Here is a 15,171-nt window from a genome sequence, read left to right as displayed (position 1 = left end):
GATCCTTGCAGGGTGAAATCCAGCTGGTATCTGAAGAAAGTGGGCCATAAACGATGTCCACATTGATTGGTGACTGTTTTAACCCTTTGCGTTCTGCACTGCATTGCTGTGCTGTAGCTTTTAGACCTGAACCTCCTCCAGTCAGTGACTGTCATCATGAAGGAAAAGCAGACGGCTGTAGCCGAGTGAAGAGGACCGAGCGCCGCATCCCCATCTTTGTTTCTCCTTCTGTCATTGTTATTATTACTACTATCATCATTTGCAATCGGTAAGTTGGAAATATTGTCTTTGTGTTAGATGTTTTATTGCTTGTTTTGCTTGCACAGGCGACGTTGCAGGCTCCGTCTGTTGCTACACGGATTACGCACAGCGTCTGCGCGTTGGGTTGCTAATCAGACCGGAGACGACGGAGCAGTAATTAGCTGTTTTCTTTTTTTTTTTTTTTTTACCGGATTATGACTCTGCGACGGGTGAAATAAACACAGCAGGCGCCAGTCTCTCTCTCTCTCTCTCTCTCTCTCTCTCTCTCTCTCTCTCTCTCTCTCTCTCTCTCTCTCTCTCTCTCTCTCTCTCTCTCTCTCTCTCTCTCTCTCTCTCTCTCTCTCTCTCCCCGTCTCAGTGCACCGATTGCCGAACAACAGCGCTGCATACCGGAGGGGGGGGGGGGGGTAGGAGGGCACTGGGGTAATAAAGCAGCCGCAGATCTCACGCGCGCGTCCATTCTTCAGCACCGCGGACAGCTCCGGCGCGGCGGGCCTGAGCTCCCCGCGTCCTGTCGGCCTCTTCCCCGGGACGTTCAGCGACTCCCGCCGTGTGTTTTTTTTTTCCCTTCTCTTTTTTTTCCTCCAGGTGATCAAATCGGCACCGAAGAAAACCCTCCCCTCCCCCCTCGTCTCCTTGAGCGGCGACTGCGGGCCAAGATGAAGCATTTTCTGAGGTAAAGAGACTCCATTGTGGCAAATGATGCCGAACATTTGGGTTTTAATTCGCGTCGTAGCGCGAAGGAATTAATTCAAGCGCAGCCTCCCTCCTCCTCCTCTTATGTTTATCTTCGATCTACTGCAATGCCTTGTTTATAGCAAATTCCCAGCTCTCCCATTTAATCTCAATCGATTGTTATGTGTTATTGTACGTGAACTGGGTTGAGTGGGTCGTTGATGAAGGAGGCCTCTTCATTATGGAGCACAACCAAGTGGCGTCTCTCTTAATGGATCTGTTGCTTTCTGTGTGTTGCTGTGTTTATTTATATATATTTAAAACATCGCAGTGCCGTGTTAAACATAGAGGCAGTCTCTTTCTTAATGAGCTCGTTATACAACATTCTTGACACTTCTCGGTACTTTTGTAAGATCTACGGTACATTTATAGTTGTTCATAGATTTGTATCAAATACATTATTGATATTCTAAGGTGTTTTATTCAAATTATTTGTATAGCTGTAATCAATACAAAGGCAGAATATGCTATATGGCTATAAAATAAACAAAAGGCAATATGAAAAATAAATATACAAATATGACTTAAAGGGTAAAGGAGAATAGAAGATATGTAGAAATGAGCTAAAATATAATAAAACGGATACAATTGGAGAATAAAAGCTACAGCGCTCCATGATAATAATCCCCCATTTGATTGAATTAAAAACTTTGGAAAACAGAAAAGTATTCAAACTTAAAATTCAGACATTAAACAAACTGAACTCTGCTTAATTTTGACTGTCGTGACTGGTACACTATCAACTAGTTGTGTATTGATTGTCAGTCATCCACATATTGTAAAATCATTACTTCACCACTGACACATAACACAATAGATAAAAAGGTGTTTTCTCGCACAAGTGCTTCCAATTCTGATCTCATTTCCCATAAATCCCGTCGTGTCCTGCCCTTAAGATAATAAAACATTGACTTGTTTCTCCTTTTGCTTTGGTCTCAAAGATATTTAACTTTAATTACCTTTAATGAACGACAGTGGAGTCCAGCCGAGGCTGCCAAGTGTGTTTCACTGATGTCTTTCACAGTGTGTTTACAGTAATTATACTAATGTGCTAAAAGGAATGTGGTAATAGTTAACTGATGTAAAAATGATTCACAGTCCAGCTTTTAATGCTTTTGGCCGACCAGAGTCTCGGGGAGGATTTAAAAGGTCGCTCCAGTGATTTAGTGTTGCACTTGAAAAAGACTGATTTAAATAAACTAAACAAATTCAAGCAGCAGAGAAGGAGATATCCTGCCTTTTATTTTGGGTCCAAGTGGGATGGAAACAATATCTTTACGTTGCAGACATTCTGGCAGACGTCCAATGTCTTTTAAACGCCACGTTTCAGGTTTGTACCGCAGTTTTTTTTTTTCTGTTTTCATTTGTAATCTTCAGCCCCAAACTAACATTCCTGAGCTCTTCCAGAGCCCCAGAAGCCATTGCAGAGACGCCCCAGTACTCAGACTTGCGGTGTTTGCGAGGGCCCAAATGCCCACTTGTTTATCCGGTAACTCACTCCCCAAGTGTTGGTTTAAGACCGCGAGCATGTGAAGGTTCATCAGAGCTCACTGGGACTCACTCAAAATTAATGAGGCCATCCCATCGTGAGCACAAATGCTCCCACAATAGACGTAACAAAGAAACCCTGCTCTTACAATCATGCCTCGTTGGACTAATTATATATGCACATATGTTTAAAATATCAAACCTCTGTCTTTTCTCTTCTGTAAAACAGTTTCAAATGCTTGATGACTTTGGACGAGCAGCTATAGCCAAATATATCACGTCATAAAAACAGTGTAAAAATTGCCAACGGTCCTCTGAAGCTCTGTATTGTACTGCACTCTAAGCACGCCCACTTTTTATTGGTCCAATCGAATGCGAAGACTTTGATTGAGATCCCTCTTGTGAACTGTTCACCGGCTCCAATGTTGTGTTCACTGTGAAATATTGATCAATACAGAAAGCTAAAGACACGCCAAGTTAAAGGAACAGTGTGTAAGATTGAGTGACATCATTACACCAAAACGTTAAAAATTACAGATTAAAAAAACCACCAGTTATCGGGTTTCAGTATCCATCCTATACCTTCAGCTAACGTAAAAACAAGAGAGGCTCTCGCTAGAGTCGGCGTCTGGTTTGTCCGTTCTGGGCTACTGTAGAAACAAAGTGCCACATGGAGGACTCTGTGGAAGACATGCATGGCTTTTTCTAAGCGGTTCTTTGTTTCAGGTCATTATAAACTAATGAAAACGTGATTTCTGAGTATTATATTCTATTTCTGACAATAACCCTCCCTAAATGGGACACACTGTTCCTTTAAGTTTCACTGGGGACTTCGTTGCCCCAGGGACTTCTGATAAACTTCAACAAGCTTGCAATTTAAACCGAGACTGTGAAAGTTAGCTGAAAAACCTCACACAAAAACGCACTCGCACGCTGCAAGTGCAGGCGTTTGGACCCAATCTTTATTATTAAGTGTTTTCACAAGCTGAGTATTGACCCCCTTAATTGGCTTTTACTGTATGTGCAGAATTGACTGATTGCCCCTTTAAAAGGAGGCTCAGTGTCACATTTTCTTTGTTCCAATGCTTCACCGTTCCTTGAAGGTTAGTGTCTATATGAGCTGTTTAACATGCCGGTCTCATCCACGCGGTCGAGCAGGAGGAGTTAATCCTTCAGCGCTGCATATTTATCTTCTTTTTATGTTGACATGGCAGATGATGTTATGCCGTGATCCGTCAGCATCAGGAGGATTTATTTCTGCCTCAAAAGGTTGTAAATTCTATTCAACAAAACCAAACAAAGAGGGGAAGTGAGGCCCCGCTCGTGCGGCTCACACAGCGAGGTTTGCAGGTTATGCTGATGGGTTTTTTTCTCGCAGCTTCTTTGCCACTTTCTGCCCTGATTATAGAAGGAAAAAACTATCTGGGTTTCCGGTTCATGAAATCAGATGGTAGAAGGTTTTTCATGACAATAAGTCCTTTGTTAGTTTCCTAAGGTTCACGTCAGAGTGAATACAAAGTCTGGAAAGCATTTAATTTTCACTGTTTCTGGGTCGTTATGTATTTCTCAAGACACACATACACACCTCCATTTTCATCCTCAGCATCACCTGTAAAAATAGCACACTTTGATCTGCTGCAAGTCAAGAAGTACAGCACAGTTTGAGTTATATCTTCATCCCTGCTCCTCTTCTTCCCTCTTACTTAGACCATGTGATTATTATAGATCTGTAGAACATCGCAAAACAGTCGAAAGTGATCATCTCAGAGCACAAGATGACGTCATTCAATTTCAGTCCAACAAAAAATCTTTTAATTACTATCGTGTAAGACCAAAAACAAACCGAGTCAAACCAAATCCACTCAATTGAGAACCTGGAAACATTAAATGTACAAATGACTACTGAAGAGGCGCACTCAAGCAATTTATACATATATTACATTACATTGCAACGTGCTTCACAAAAGACATAAAGACCAACAGATGTAAATGCAGTAAAATACAAATAAGATTAAGATAAGGAGCAATTAACAGCTATAGAATACTATTTATATTTCTTAAAATGAAAGTTTCTGTTTATTTTGACGATTGAACTGTACAAGATGGATGGATGGATGGATAGATGGATAGATAAAACTTTATTATTATTTGTCACCAGAGACAAAAACAGACTCATACAGACAAGGTTCACATTGCATAACAAACAAAAACAAACACCAGAAAATGCCATATAAAACAAGACAACAAGACACATAACCGACGCAGAAAGATGCTGAATTTAAATCTAAAAACCACAACTAAAGGCGTTCATTCAAAAATACACTGCAGTAGCAGTTTTATCCAAATCGGCTCGGTGGCCTCTCCGGCGGTCGGGACCTCCAGAGGTGTCGAAGATAAATCTGAGATGACTAACAAGATAGGAAATGTGAAATGAAAAATGTCTGGATGGTTTTACCTATTAAGGCACCTCCCGTCTTCTCCCCTCCAGAGTGGTGACCCAGTTCTTCGTGTTCCTCTACTGTAAATGTCTGTGGCGAGGCCTCAAGTTCGTGGCCAGGAAGTTTACGGGGCGCTGTGAGCTGCAGCGCATCTGCTACAACAACAAGCATGGAGCTCGCAGGACACACAAGATTGGTAGACCCCCACACTGCCTGACACTTAATTTATTTATGTGTACGCTGATGACATCAATATTTAATGTCCGATGCATATTCAAAATGTTTGTTAGCAAAAACAGATAAAAGCCATTCTTAACGAACACAAGTTTGATTGACATACCCTGGATTGCTGTCTTTGCAAATGAGGCCTTCCTGAACCATATTCAAAATATATGTTTCTTTTTTTTTCTCGTGCAAATAATACTCATAATAATACTCATAATAATCATGTGTGCAGTCGGCTTACACTTTGCAACCATCTCCTTCCAGAATCGTCTCTGAGGTACTCCAAGAATGAGGTACGGGTCTCTACATGGATGGAGGGATGGATGGATGGATAGAAGGATGGATAGATAGATGGATGGATGAATGGATATATAGATGGATGGATATATAGATGAATGGATAGATGAATGGATGGATGGATGGATAGATACTTTAGTCATTCCCAGGGGGAAATTTGTTTGTGGCAGCAGCAAGCAAGTTACGCAACAAACAAAATACTCAATATTTCAATACATACAATAAAATAGCAGAGCATAAATCTATGAATATGAAGTGTAAATCTGCTAAATCTTCTTGCTTTACATCTCACCCCACGTTCTCCTCCTCGTCTCTGCCCTCTTTCTGTTCTCGTCTGCTCCTGTCCTCTCTAGTTGCTGCAGTCTGCCCTCAGCGTCCACCCCGACAAGGTGGAGAAAACCATGGAAGACATCATGGCGCTGAAGAAGATTAACCCTGACACCAACCCACAGTGAGACACTGCATGACATCAACACATTTTCTGTGACTTTATCGCTCATGGTAGGGTGTGGCGGTAAACCAGTGTCATCACACTGACTCCTCAGACTTGCTGTGAACAAAGTACTGCGCTTGTACTTTATTAATAGATCTTCAAATCCCTCATACTTCCTCTTATCCCGTGTGCTCCCCCAGGTTAGGCATCTCTCTCCAGGCCAGCCTGCTGCAAATTGTGGGCTACAGGAGTCTGGTGGCGGAGGTGGAGAAGCTGCGCAGGGAGCCTTACGACTGTGAGAACCCCGAGCACGAGGACATGCTGATGAAGGTACGCAGCTCTCTGTGGCTCTTTGTACGAGTCAAAAATAATCCTAACAGGAAAAGCGATAGGCATTTGTACTGAACCTCCTGTGGTCCATGGTCCACTATGCCTCTCACTCCGTGCATGCTGGGATAATACCGGGCAAGTCAAGTTCTACCGTATAATTTTCTTTAAAGGCTTTTACTTTCCCTGATGAAGGCAAGTTGGTAAAAGCTGACTCTCATCACAGACTTTTTTCAAACTTAAATGAAGTGTAAAAAATGACAGCAGGTGGATTCAGGGAGCCCAGAGTACGTTTAGCATCAAGGTGTTTGGAAACATCCGGTCTTTCGTGTCCTGGAAACAGTCAGACAGAGGCTGCAAAGACCTGCATAGAGGGAGATGCCGAGCTTCCTAATGAAGGAACCCAGTGGGAGATTACACAGAGGAAAGAGAAGCGGTCCCTCGCATCCACTATTGGCAAGAAAACAAACATCTGTATTTCCAAAAAATGTCTAATCACTGCTTTAAGTCAGTAGTTAAATGTTCATGAACTCAGAAAGCTCATAAGGCATAATGTTAGAAATTATTTCTAGATCCTGGTAACATACAGCCCCAGTCAAAGTGTGTGTTTGTGTGTGTGTGTGTGTGTGTGTGTGTTGCAGCTGTGGAAGGAGCTGCGTCCTGACACCCCGCTCACCTGTCGCATCTCTAAGCAGTGGTGTGAAATCGGTTTCCAAGGCAGCGACCCCAAGACTGACTTCAGAGGCATGGGCCTGCTGGGCCTGCAGAACCTGCTGTGAGCTCCTGCTGGTCGTACTCCAAAAGACAACACTCAAGCTATTTGTATTTTGACTTTCACATCGAGAAGTTCTCTTGGGAGAAATGGAAATGATTGACAGCAACAAAATCTGCTTCGGGAAACAATAGCTATAGGAACTTTATAATACATAACAAATAATCTCCATAGGTCACGTTTCCTTAATTCCTTTCTCTAAAATCTTCCCTTGTTTCCCTGCAGGTATTTTGCAGAACACGACAAAACCACTGCTCTGCAGATGCTCCACGACTCCCTGCAACCAAAGCACAAGTATGGCGGCGCATCCTCTTCCTCAACTTTTACCTTAAGCATAACAAAAATTAAAGGAATACGCGGGAGTGTTTGGGGAGAAGGTCTCTGTGGTCGACTGTAGGGTTCTGAAGAAAGCAGTGACTGCAGGGTAGCACAGGGTTTAGCAGATGTAAAGCTACTTAACTAACACGTACACAGCATGTACATTTAGTCATGACTACGTGTGATGTGACAGCAGTTGCTTATAGTAGATTATCATCACCAATTTGGCATTATCAGACTTTTTCTCTTTATTTTTACACTCTTTTGGGGAAATAGTTTTGGCTTTTCAGCTTGTTATGCTCACCAATGTGGCCAAAACATCAGTCAATGCATCTTTATATTCTTTCTCCTCGACATGTGTCGTATCTCTTCAACTTTAAACTGCGCTCCGTCATCTATAACTCTGCATTCACTCCATTCTGCTTGATTATATTCATTCTTACAGCTTGAAGTCATTCACTGCGTCTTCTTTTAACGACTGCTGCTGCTGCTGCTGCTGCTGCTGCTTGTATTGTTTGTCATTGGCATTTCAGCAAGTCTCATTTCACAAATGAAGATCCTTCTTCTTTTTCTCCTCCACCTCCACCTCCACGTTTATGCCCATGCCTCCCTCTCTGACTCTCACATGCACTGTTGTAGGAGCACACACAGAAAACCAAGGTACTTGATTTCACTTTCATTCTTTTTCACTGCATTCATAGCTTTCTCCTTTTGGGCCGATGTTTCACGCATTTGAAGCTGCACCAAGCGCCATTTACATGTATGCTATTTGTACTCATCTCATCACACCGACGGATGCTGTGAAAATGTATTCATATAACAGAATGGATAATATATTGATGGATGTGCTGTAACTGTTGAGTCAAGAGAGGAAAAATAGCTACAGTGCTAATAGATTCAGCAAATGCAAAAGACAGTACATATATATATATATATATATATATATATATATATATATATATATATCCTTTCGAAACAGATTACATGATAAGTTGATAAACTGAATAGATTGAGGATGCAGTTTTGAGTTATTGTTAAATAAATGAACTGAAATAAATGTCAGATTACATTTTTTTTTACATTGCAACATTTTGACCTGCCCCCAAGATTTAAACCACCAAGATTTAAAGTTCAACTTTGTGTCCCTATTTGACTCCAACTCTGCTTAAGTGCAATGCTATAGTTTCAACCTTATGTCATACAGACAAATAAAGATCAAATACTATAAATAACCCATTTGTAGAAACCAAGTATGTTTTTGTACGTCTTTATATCAAGCTGTTCCAGTATAAACAGTCTTTCTGTTTCAGTTTGAGCTAAAAATATTACTTCATTGTAATTTCAATATTTCTCAGAAGGTTCTGTGGCGCACTGAGTGTTGTTTCACATGTAGACGGTACGTGACGCAAGTGTTGTGTCGTTCACAGTGAGATTAACAAGCCGGAATGGGAACAGAAGAACCTCGACAAAGCTATTGGGTAAGTGTCTGCACATGTGCTGGATGATGGTGCGCACGAGTGTGTGTGTGGAGGAGGAGGCGAAACTGGGCTGCTGGAGCTGGTTTGGCTTCGGTGCAGAGCAGTTTTTAGCAGCAGAGAGGCTCCGTGTGATGTGGCCACGTGAGTGTGTCGATGTGTTTTACTGCTGTGTGTCCTCCTGCACTGCCTTCTGCCTCAGCTCTGACTCTAAAAACACACAAAACGCTTTGTGAGGACGCTCCAGCAGAGCGGCAAAGCTGGAAATTGCAAGTCCCACATCCCACACATGGTGTGAACCATGTGCACTTTGCCTTGAGGTGATGGGAGGGAGTTAAATGATGATTGTGATTTAACAAAACTGGGCTGCTGGAACACCAAACAAATCGGTGTTTTCCCTTTTGATGCAAAATTACAATACAAACGGCTTTTCAGGGCCTACCTAAAAACTCATGGTTTTGCAGAAATTATCAATGCGCTCTTTGGCAAGCTTTTACTCCCATGTTTGGTCTCTCCCAAATATTTATTGTACCCCGAATTTTTTGCTTTGATCAGTGATGTCATACCACTCACACTTCACTGTTAAAACCCTCTAACAAACTGAAACTACAAAGTAACGTCTGTATTTTCTTTAATCTCCTCCCTCCAGATACTCTTTTGCCATTGTGGGCATCAACATCACAGACCTGGCCTACTCTCTGCTGGTGAGTGGAGCTCTGAAGACCCACCTGTACAACGTGGCCCCAGAAATGCCGAACCTGCAGCAGTTCCAGCAGACCTTCTGTGAGTTCAGTTTTCCTGCAAATTCAGATATTCCTTAAGATTACACCTTACAACTTTTTGTGTGGCTTATCCATAACATGTGTCTTTAAATATCGGCCTGTCTTGGCACTCTGGTAAGACTTTAACGGGAAGCACATAGCACATTATAACAAAACCAAATAGACTTGTCAACATAATGTTGAGCTTTCAATAAGAAATATCAAAACAGCCATTTTCAAAACATTTATATTTTTCTGGAGGCTGTATAACATGATGAAAAAAATACTGCAACCTGCTCGCATACGCAAATATTGCAACGGCACACCGTGAAACCACGAGGTGGCAGCGACATCACAGTGAATATCAACATTTGCATCATAAATACACGCGTTGTCACCTTTTCAATCTATTCAATGTTAACAATTAACACTTAACAGACAGTATCATCCGTTTCTGACTTTTTTTGTCTTCCTTTGTCGTCTATGCTCGCAGTGTTAAGTCCTACACAGACTCCATACGCAATTAATAGGATTTCATGGATGCAAGACCAGGAAACTCTGCTGTACACACATCACCAAGGCTAATATCATGAACAATAAGGCCACTCGCGTCTCTTTATCTAACTGGACACGTGTGTGACCTGTTGCGGCTCGGGCCGGCTTTCATTTACGCCTGAAAACCATCCCTCGCACTCACCATTCATATTGTTTTATAAATATTTAGGAGTTTGCATCAACAGTAATAGATTACATTTTGTCCTTTTTCCTCATGTTAGGCTACCTGATGCAGGAATTTCACCGTTTCTGGATCGAAGAGGATCCCAGCGACATCATGGAGTTCAACCGGGTCCGCTCCAAGTTCCACCGGAGGATCCTGCGACAGCTGAAGAACCCGGACATGGCTCTGTGCCCCCACTTTGCCGCCTCCAACCTCCACCTGGTCAACCTCTAAACCCTCCCCTCCCCCCGAAACGCCCTCACTGAACCCTTCATTCCCCCCACAGAGGTCTCCTCTGGATGTTCAGTAGGCCAACGAAAAAAAAAAGAAAAGAATCCGTCACATAGATGGTTCCTCCAACAGCTGGACACATCGGGGGAGACTCTCTCCCTTCTCTGCTCAGCCCACCTCGTCCCAGCTAACGTCATGTTGCGTCACTGCCAAAAGCTCACTCAGTCGCTGTACACACACACACACACACACACACACACACACACACACACACACACACACACACACACACACACACACACATATATATGTACACCCACACTGCCTCTACGCCCTCACTGCAGCGTTACACCACCAGCATCAGAGATGACCATAGCGATTGTAGCTGTGCATGAGGCGGCTGCACCACACGACTCATCCTTATTGCTTTAATTAGTCATGACGATTGTATCACAGCCATTACACCTCAGTTATGGACCCTGCGCTTCTTCTCATAACGAAACCAAAATTTCCTTTTTTTCAGCCAAAAAAGAAAATCAAATGTAAAATCCCTGTTGGCGATTGCAACGTTGTGCTCATCAGTTCAGAATATTTTGGCAAATAGCTGGTCGGGCTTTCAGACACACAGTCAAATGTGTGGGATTCACATATTTAGTGTTCAAAATGAGGAGCTATAGATATATAATGTAACTTTGAATGCAGCATAAATGAAGTGTTGCTGGCCCCGATCCAATCAAAAGCTATTTTACAATATATGGGCCAATTCATCTCTTAGCTTTGTCTGTATTAGTTAATCGATATATAGATTGTACTGTACTTTTTATGTCAATGTGACATTTACACCGAAGACTTCTCCTTGCCAAAATATTGAATGTGGAGAACTTACAATCACAGCAGCAGTTTGTTTCTTGTGAGCTCAAGTGTACGTTCTGTAAACCTGCGACGTTCAGACATATTTCAAAACTGAGTCACACGCTAAATGAAGAAGAACGGAGAGGAATCAGGCAGCACAGATCCCAGTTTGGATTTTGAAAAAAAGAGCTTCTTCTATTTTTCTCTTTACAGGTTTGCAAAACGTATCTGCCTTTGCTTTGCTCCCAATGCAGAGTTTCTGTTTGAAATGTTCCTCACATGCTCACGATCACGATTGTTTAAATCTGTTTTAATTCATTGAATGTGACACTGTGTCCACTGTTGTATCTGCCAAAGCAATAATTCACATTCATCTCACTGCACGGTTATTTCAAACATATATTGATTTGCACCATTCGTGCCTCACTATTTGTTGTATTTTCTAACTCAGAGTTGGATTTCTAATCTCTTCGTAGCTGCAGCATGTAGTGTTTAATAGGGGTGAATTATCCCCACATTAATTTGAAGAGATCAGGGTAATTATTGGAAACAAAAGTCACCCGGCTGCCGCAAAAAAATCTGCAAAATTGCAGTTTTAAACGTGTGTTTTCTGGACTGACGGGAAGACACTGGGTTCATGGACAATCATAACGTTCTTGGATATGAATGTGGTCTCTTGCACTTGGAAGCTTTAACAAGCATCAACCAGAGACATTAAAAGTAGAGCTGCACAGATGATTATAGCCGAGTCATTCTCATGCATTAGAGAGCTGACATTGAACATGTTCAAATACTAAAGATGGAGGCGTTGACCGGCCAGTCAACGCAGGAAAAAAAAGGACGCTTTAGTAACGTGGTATTCATAGATGTCACTGTCAGCTCCCTAGTGTGGACTGAAAGCTAATTTTTCATGAATAAGATATTTTGTTTAAAAAGAAAGCTCCACTTAGATTAGAAATCTCTTTTTTCAGGAGTGTCCTGATCAACATCAGTAACATCTCAGAGATGTATTTGCTTCTTCTTTTATTAGTCCTGACCCCCCAGTTTAGAGCCACTGCAGAAGATGGAAACACCCCCAAACATTGTGTTATTTCAGCTCTGAGTAATATTCATACTTTTCACTGATGATTAATCATCTGGCACGTGTAACTTCCCCACATTTCCGCATTTTCCTCACTTGAACATGCGACCGCTGTATTCAACATTAACGAGCATTCGCATCATATGTGATGCAGACAGCTCGGACAAATGTACGACATCATTTCACTGCCACGCTTGCACCGTTGATTGTGTTTTAATAGTGTCGAGTGTCTTCGTCCCATTGAAGTGAAGGCCAACCCTTTTTTTTTCTCCCCCGTCCGTAATCACGCAGCTGTTTACTTCAGCGCTGGTTTCATCTCCTGCTTGCATCTTGTTTTGCTTTGCTATGGTCAGCTTTGCACTAATGGTCAAAATAAAAATAAAAAATGCAGTTTCCTTTATGATAATAAACCAGTAATTTGTGGTATTAGGAGTAGACGATACTGTAGATGAAGTTAGGTACATGCTGCTGTATATTCTGCTTTAAAACTGCCTTTGAGACCACAATCTGCATGATGGTATTTTCATTGCCGCTGATACGGCGTTCTGTATTCTTCAGTAAAGCCTAAAGTAAGAATAGGTATTGTACTTGTGTGCTTCATTTTGTCCGTGCTGTACTTTTTGAGACCACAATAAAGAGTAAATATCAGCTAAAAATTGCAGTTGACTATTTATTGTACTCATGAAGTACTCGGATCCTTTACTTTGGTAGAAAAAGTCCACATATGTCCACTGCTAATCTCACATCCTGCAGCAGCAACCTGCAAAAATATTTTTGGGTGATCGGTTATGGCTGCACACTTACGGACCTCTTGTGGTTTTTAAAATCCCTTTTTCTATTATCGGTTTACTGCTGCACGCGTTGCAGCCTGCTGACTCCTCACACGCTAGACCTCACGGGAGCTGCGTCACACAGGCACTGCCGCCGCTCAGATGCTACTCTGCAGCCATAGACGAGGCAAGACAAGTTTATTTGTCTACACATTTCAACAACAAGGCGCTTCAAAAGTGCTTCACAAAACATAATGCAGAAGAAAACAAGATTTACAAAAAGCACCAAAAAAAACAGAATAAAAGTTGCAGTTGTTCAGACTCATCCCTGCTATGTCCGTGTGTATAGTATTGGGATTTTACTGTACAGTTTGAGAAAATTTAATTCAAATTCAGTTTAAATCAGCTACAATGTAATAATGATATTCATAACTTCACAATATTCAAACAGCTATAAAAGCAGATTCTTAAACTTATAGTAAAGCAAGTAAAGCCTGAACAAGACTGCCTTGTAATTTAACTTTGCAAATTTAAGGATCTGTTTTTATAGCCGTTTCAATATTGGAAATCGTGTCATTATGAATATCATTATGTCATTGAAGCTGATTTTGAATTAAATTTTCTCCAAAACTGTACAGTAAAATCTCAAAGCCATTCACATGGACAGAGCTGGGGTCAGTCTGGACAAGACTGCATTGTAACTTTACTTTACAAATGTAAGGGTCTGTTTTTATAGCAGTTTGAATATTGGAAATTGTGACATTATGAATATCATTATGTCAGGGAAGCTGACTTTGAAGTCCCTTTTCTCCAAAAGTGTACAGTAAAATCTCAAGGCCATACACATGTGCATGGCAGAGGTCAGCTTGAACAAGGCTGCATTGTAATTTCACTTTACAAGTTCAAGGATCTGTTTTATAGCCCTTTGAATATTGGAAATTGTGAAGTTATGAATATCATTATTACAGGTTTGCTGACTTTAAAGTCACTTTTCTCCAAAACTGTACAGTAAAATCTGAAAGCCATACACATGGACATAGCAGGGATCAGTCTGAACAAGACTGCATTGTACTTTCAATTTACAAGTTTAAGGATCTGCCGTTTCAATATGAATATCATCATTTCATTTGAGCTTTTGAGCTCGGCTTCCCTGTGCTGCGTACCGCCCCCCCGTACCGTAACACCTTGAATACAGGTGCATTCAGAATGGCAATTGAGGCTCACTCGGCGGACGTGGGCTCACTTGACCACAGACAGCTGGCGGAGACTTTACTGAGTGCACCTTTCTAGTTATTTTGCGTATCCGCTCTGCAGCTTCACAAGCGAATGTGCAGTAAATCATTATACAGACAACTATCCCATTTCACACACATGAAAAAAATACATTCCTAGTTTAATTACCAACATTGTATTGTTTCTGTTGTGATCTATAGTCATAATTATGACTTTATGCATGAACAGCAGAGGGCAGTAAGCTCACATATCATAAGAGACGGACTGACGATATGAGCTGAGAGTAAAGGGTGCAGGATGTTTTTTGAATTGGGGATATTAGCCAGGAGACATGTTTCCAAAGAATTATGGATTATCATTTGTTTCATCGCTGGATGAAGTTTTGAAGAGGCAGTGAAGGGGATTGTGTCAAATGTCATGTTTATAGTGATTGTTAGGCCACTTGACACGTGAGACCCGCAAAATGACACAGCGGATGAAAACAAAGTACAAGAACAGCCACACCATTGTTCCCTTTTTAAGGTTGTAAAATCATCTCATTCCTAAAACAAATAAGAACAAATCAGTTTTATTTCTAAAGCCTCCAGCCCTCACAATCTCGCGTAGCTTTGTAATTGATGACATAGGAAACAAAACCCTGCTGAACATGTTTGTCGTTCTCTGTTTGCAGAGAAGATCAATGTGTAGAGGTTATGGTGCACAATGTGTGTTACATTATCTCCTGACACAAACAAAGCAGCGTACGGTTTGGATTTG

The 15,171-nt window shown here is 41.5% G+C and overlaps 1 protein-coding gene across 1 annotated transcript; it reads left to right on the top strand.

Annotated features, from left to right (window-relative positions):
* The first annotated feature begins 122 nt into the window (after positions 1-122).
* Positions 123-10,782, top strand: elmod1 (ELMO/CED-12 domain containing 1). Its single transcript, XM_068600329.1, has 11 exons — positions 123-268; positions 850-937; positions 4,973-5,118; positions 5,412-5,440; positions 5,798-5,895; positions 6,078-6,207; positions 6,846-6,979; positions 7,202-7,270; positions 8,722-8,772; positions 9,419-9,552; positions 10,307-10,782. Exons 2-11 carry the CDS (start codon positions 921-923, stop codon positions 10,480-10,482), a joined length of 984 nt encoding a protein of 327 aa, XP_068456430.1. The 5' UTR covers positions 123-268; positions 850-920; the 3' UTR covers positions 10,483-10,782.
* Positions 10,783-15,171: the final 4,389 nt, after the last annotated feature.

Source organism: Clinocottus analis, unplaced genomic scaffold, assembly GCF_023055335.1.
Source record: "Clinocottus analis isolate CAN_PGR_092001 unplaced genomic scaffold, fCliAna1.0.p SCAF_5, whole genome shotgun sequence".
NCBI lineage: Eukaryota > Metazoa > Chordata > Actinopteri > Perciformes > Cottidae > Clinocottus > Clinocottus analis.
Note: the sequence above shows the minus strand (reverse complement) of the source record. Positions and strands in the feature narration are given on the sequence as shown.